At 51.6% G+C, this 4,327-nt stretch overlaps 1 protein-coding gene across 1 annotated transcript in view; it reads right to left on the bottom strand.

The window, feature by feature from the left end:
- Window positions 1–4,327, bottom strand: part of PRKD2 (protein kinase D2) — a 37,002-nt gene that overhangs the window by 30,562 nt on the left and 2,113 nt on the right. The window contains exons 2-3 of the mRNA XM_008068908.2: window positions 4,160–4,298; window positions 584–715 (exon numbers count right to left, since the gene is read on the bottom strand). Of these exons, the coding sequence (XP_008067099.1) occupies window positions 584–623 (40 nt within the window). The 5' untranslated portion in view covers window positions 624–715; window positions 4,160–4,298. The remainder of the gene's footprint in view (window positions 1–583; window positions 716–4,159; window positions 4,299–4,327) is intronic.

Raw genomic sequence — 4,327 nt, 5'->3', positions numbered from 1 at the left:
AAAAAAAAAAAAAAAAAAAAAAAATCCACCAACAGTTGACTGTGAGAGAGATTATCCTCCTTAATCTGGGTGGGCCTGATTCAACCAATTGAGAGATTTAAAGAGCAGAACTGAGAGTTCCCGGCTGAAGAAATTCCGCCCGTGGACAGCAGCTATAGCCTCTGCCCGAGAGTGCCAGCCCTACCATCCTGTAAGCCAATTCCTTGCAGCAAACATCTTCATGTATATCTCCTCCGGGTTCTGTTTCTCGCTTGGTCCCTGACGGATAAAAGCCCCGCCCAGCTCTGTCCCCGGGCCCCTACTTCTCCCTCCCAGCACCACCGCCTAGGCCCCGCCCCCAGGCATAAGCCCCGCCCCTCCTGCCGCAAGCCCTGCCTCTGGGCCCTCTCCTCTCTGTGCGATACTTCCTCGGCCCCGCCCCCAGCTCGGAGTCCCGCCCCGGCCCGGCCCCGCCCCTCCTCGGCCACGCCTCCGGGCCCGCTCCTCCTCCCCAAGCTCTGTCCCCTCCCCAAGCCCCGCCCTTCCGAGCCCCGCCTCCCGGCCCCGCCCCCGCGCCTCAGCCCCGCCTCCAGCGCGTGCTCACCGTCGCACTTGAGGCCCTGGCGCACGAGGCCGAAGAGCATCTCCCCGCAGTGGTCGCAGAAGGCGGGCGCTCGGTAGGAGTGCACCGTGAGGGCGTGCGGGCGGATCTGGAAATCCTCGAAGGTGGCCGAGGCTGCGGGCAGCAGGGGTGGGCAGAAGATTGAGCCAGGGTGGGCGAAAGCCATTCCAGCCCCCACGTCCCCAGGTTTCTCACAGCCCTCCTGACTGCGAGGCTGATCTTTCCTTTCTTCTTTCATTCACTCGCTCATTAACCTACTACATTCTGCCTGGGTTCAAATCCCAGTTCCACCACCGCCAGACAAAACCCCTATACGCCTATGCCGAGGCTGGGAAATGGAGAGTGGTCTCATGGGTAGAGCTTTAGTTTTGCAAGATGAAGCCAGTTCTGGAGATGGGTTGCACAACAGTGCGGATGTAGCTAATGTTCCTGAGCTGTGCCCTTAAAAGTCGTTAAGATGGTAACGTTTATGTTAGGTATATTTCACCGCAATTAAAAATTTTTAAGTTTTGACCAGGCACGGTGGCTCACGCCTGCAACCCCAGCACTTTGGGAGGCGGAGGAGAGAGGATTGCCTGAGCCTAGGGGTTTGAGACCAGCCTGGACAACTTCATGAGACTTTGTCTTTACAATAAATCAAAAAATTAGCCAGGTATGGTGGCGTGCAACTGTGGTTCCAGCTTCTTGGAAGGCTGAGGTGGAAGGATTGCCAGAGCCCAGCAGGTTAAGGCTGTGGTGGTTGTGAGCATGCCACTGCACTCCAGCCTGGGTGACCGTGAAACTGCAACTCAAAAAAAAAAAAGGAAAGAAAAGAAAAACCAACACATATATGTTGAACACTATCACTATTTTAAGTGCTAGGGACACCATATAGAACAGAACAGACAAACTCCCTGCCTCAACCAGGCACGGTGGCTCACACCTGTAATCCCAGCACTTTGGGAGGCGGAGGTGAGAGGATTGTCTGAGTCTAAGGGATCGAGACCAGCATGGGCAACTTGGCGAGACTTTTTCTCTACACCCGAGCCCAGCAGGCCGAGGCTGTAGTGGTGATAAACATGGCACTGCACTCCAGCCTGGGCGACAGAGACTCCTATCAAAAAAACAACAAAACACAAAATCCCTGCCTGGCCTCTAGTAAGAGAGACTGGACAACCAAAATAAACAAAACAAATATTCTTATTTAACATTCACTCAATCTAGCAGTTTCTCTGTGCCAGGCTCTGCTCTAAGTACTTTAAAATACTATTTTGGGCCATGTATGGTAGCTCCCTGCACTTTGGGAGGCTGAGGTGGGCGGATCGCTGGGGTCTAGGAGTTCAAGACCAGGCTAGGCAACATAGTAAGACCTTGTCTCTACAAAAATCAAAAAATCAGCCAGGTGTGGTAGTGCACACCTATAGTCCCAGGGGGATCACCTGATCCCAGGAGGTCAAGGCTGCAGTGAGCTGTGATCATGCCACTGCACTCCAGCCTGGGTGAAAGAGTGAGACCCTGACAGAAAGAAAAGAACAGGTTGGTTTGCTGAAGGATCTACTGAGTGGCTAAGAGAAAAAAAGAAGTCAAGGAGGCCCCAAGGTTTGAGGTCCCAAGCACCTGGGTGAATGGTGCCCTTCACTGAGACAGAAGGAAGAGCAGGTTTAGAAGCAAAAAATGTAGAGTTCTGTCTTGGACAGGCCATATCTGACATGCCTATTAGATGACAAGTAAAACTGTTGGGAAGACAAGACTCAGGTTTAGAGGTGAGATAAAATGAAGATAAAATTCAAGAGGGACCCGCTTATAAAAGGATATTTAAATCCTGAATGACGTCGGACGCAGTGACTCATGCCTATAATCCCAGCACTTTGGGAGACCGAGGCGAGAGGACTGCCTGAGTCCAGGGGTTCGAGACTAGCCTGGGCAACTTGGCAAGACCTTGTCTCTACAATAAATAAAAAAGTCAGCCAGGCATGGTGGCGTGCATCTGTAGTTCCAGCTACTTTGAAGGCTGAGGTGGAAGCATCACCGTGCTCGGCCATTTTTAACTTTATATTAAAGTATAACACAGGCCAGGTGTGGCAGCTCATGCCTGTAATCCCACTACTTTGGGAGACCAAGGCGGGAGGATTGCTTGAGCCCATGGGTTCAAGACCAGTCTGGGCACCAGCAAGCGAAAAATAAGCTAGGTGTGTTGGTGTGCAACTGTAGTCCCAGCTACTCAGGAGGCTGAGCTGAGAGGATTGCTTGAGGCTAGGAGTTAGAGGCCATGATCCTGCCACTGCACTCCAGCCTGACCGACTCAACAAAAAGTGGAACATATATCCAGAAAAAAAGATACATCACAAGTGCTCAGCTCAGTGAATTTTCAGACTGTACAAACCATGTCAATGGCATCCTGATGGATAGATGGACGTTTAAGCCAGTCCCCAGAAAGCCCTCTCATGGGCCCATCCAGTTTCTGTCTTCCTAAAGGCCCTCACTCTCCTGACTTATGACACCAGAGAGTAACTGTCTTTGTGCTTCATAAATGGAATGTGATGTCTGGTGTCTGGTGTCTAGCTTCTTGCTCTCGGCGTATGTATGTAAGAGTCATCCATGGTGCTATGGTTTGCTCACACCCCGTGCGGTGTGAATTCCACAGTGTGACTGCACCGCTGTCTGTCCATTCAGAGTGGTAGGTTGTGAAAGCTCCTCTGGGAATTCTAACCACTGGTCTAGAATTTCTCCCAGAATCTTCAGTCTTTGGATAATTTTTTTTTTTTTTTTGAATCAGAGTCTCACTCTCACCTAGGCCGAAGTCCAAAGGCACGCTCAAGGCCACTGCAACCTTGATTTGCTGGGTTCAGGCAAAACTTCTGCCTCAGCCTCCCAAGTAGCTGGGCCTATAGAGGTGGGCCACCACTTTAGGAGGCCGACATTTGGCTAATGTTTTGATTTTTTTTATAGAGACGAGTTCTCGCTATGTTGCCCAGGCTGGTCTTGAACTCCTGGCTCAAGCAATCCTTCCACCTCAGCCTCCCGAAGTGCTGAGATTACAGGTGTGAGCCATGATGCCAGCCTAGCCTGGAACTTTAAAAAGGACGGTTCTTGGACTGGATTTTTTAAAATGTGGTACCTATACACGATGGAATATTATACAGCCATAAAGAAAGACAAACATAATGGACTCTGCAGCAACTTGGATGGGATTAAAGTCTATCATACTCAGTGATCTATCACAGAAACAAAGAACCGAGTACCACATGTTCTCACACATGAGCGGACCCTGAACATTTACCATAATACTCTAAGAAAAGGATTGGCAGTAAAGGGACACTGCCAGGGAAAGTGGGGGGGCACATGACGTCAATAAGGGTACCTGATCTCAAACCAGGCAAAGTGGGGATCAAAGGGAGTCCAAACTTTACCTGGATGATGACCACTTGTATGTCTACCCAATCCTGAATTGCACCCTACATCTTTAAAATTAAATTTTAAAAAAGGGCAGTTCTGAACCCAATGCCCCCTGCCCTCACCTCCCCCAGATGCCCCGCCCCGCCGAGGCCCCGCCCCCAGGCCTGCCGCCCCGTGTCTCACCCGACAGCACCACCTCCACCAGGTCGCCCTCCTGGATGTCCCCGGCCGAGCGCACCAGCTGCAGGAGGTTGGCCGACGTGGGGTCATGTTTGAAGAGCAGGATCTTGTCGTAAAGGCCGTAGAAGCCACACTCGGGGAACTGAGGGGCGGGAGAGGGGGGTGGCGGCG

This window comes from Carlito syrichta, unplaced genomic scaffold (assembly GCF_000164805.1).
Source record: "Carlito syrichta isolate Samal-C Ts95f unplaced genomic scaffold, Tarsius_syrichta-2.0.1 Scaffold311659, whole genome shotgun sequence".
In the NCBI taxonomy this organism is placed as follows: domain Eukaryota; kingdom Metazoa; phylum Chordata; class Mammalia; order Primates; family Tarsiidae; genus Carlito; species Carlito syrichta.
Note: the sequence above shows the minus strand (reverse complement) of the source record. Positions and strands in the feature narration are given on the sequence as shown.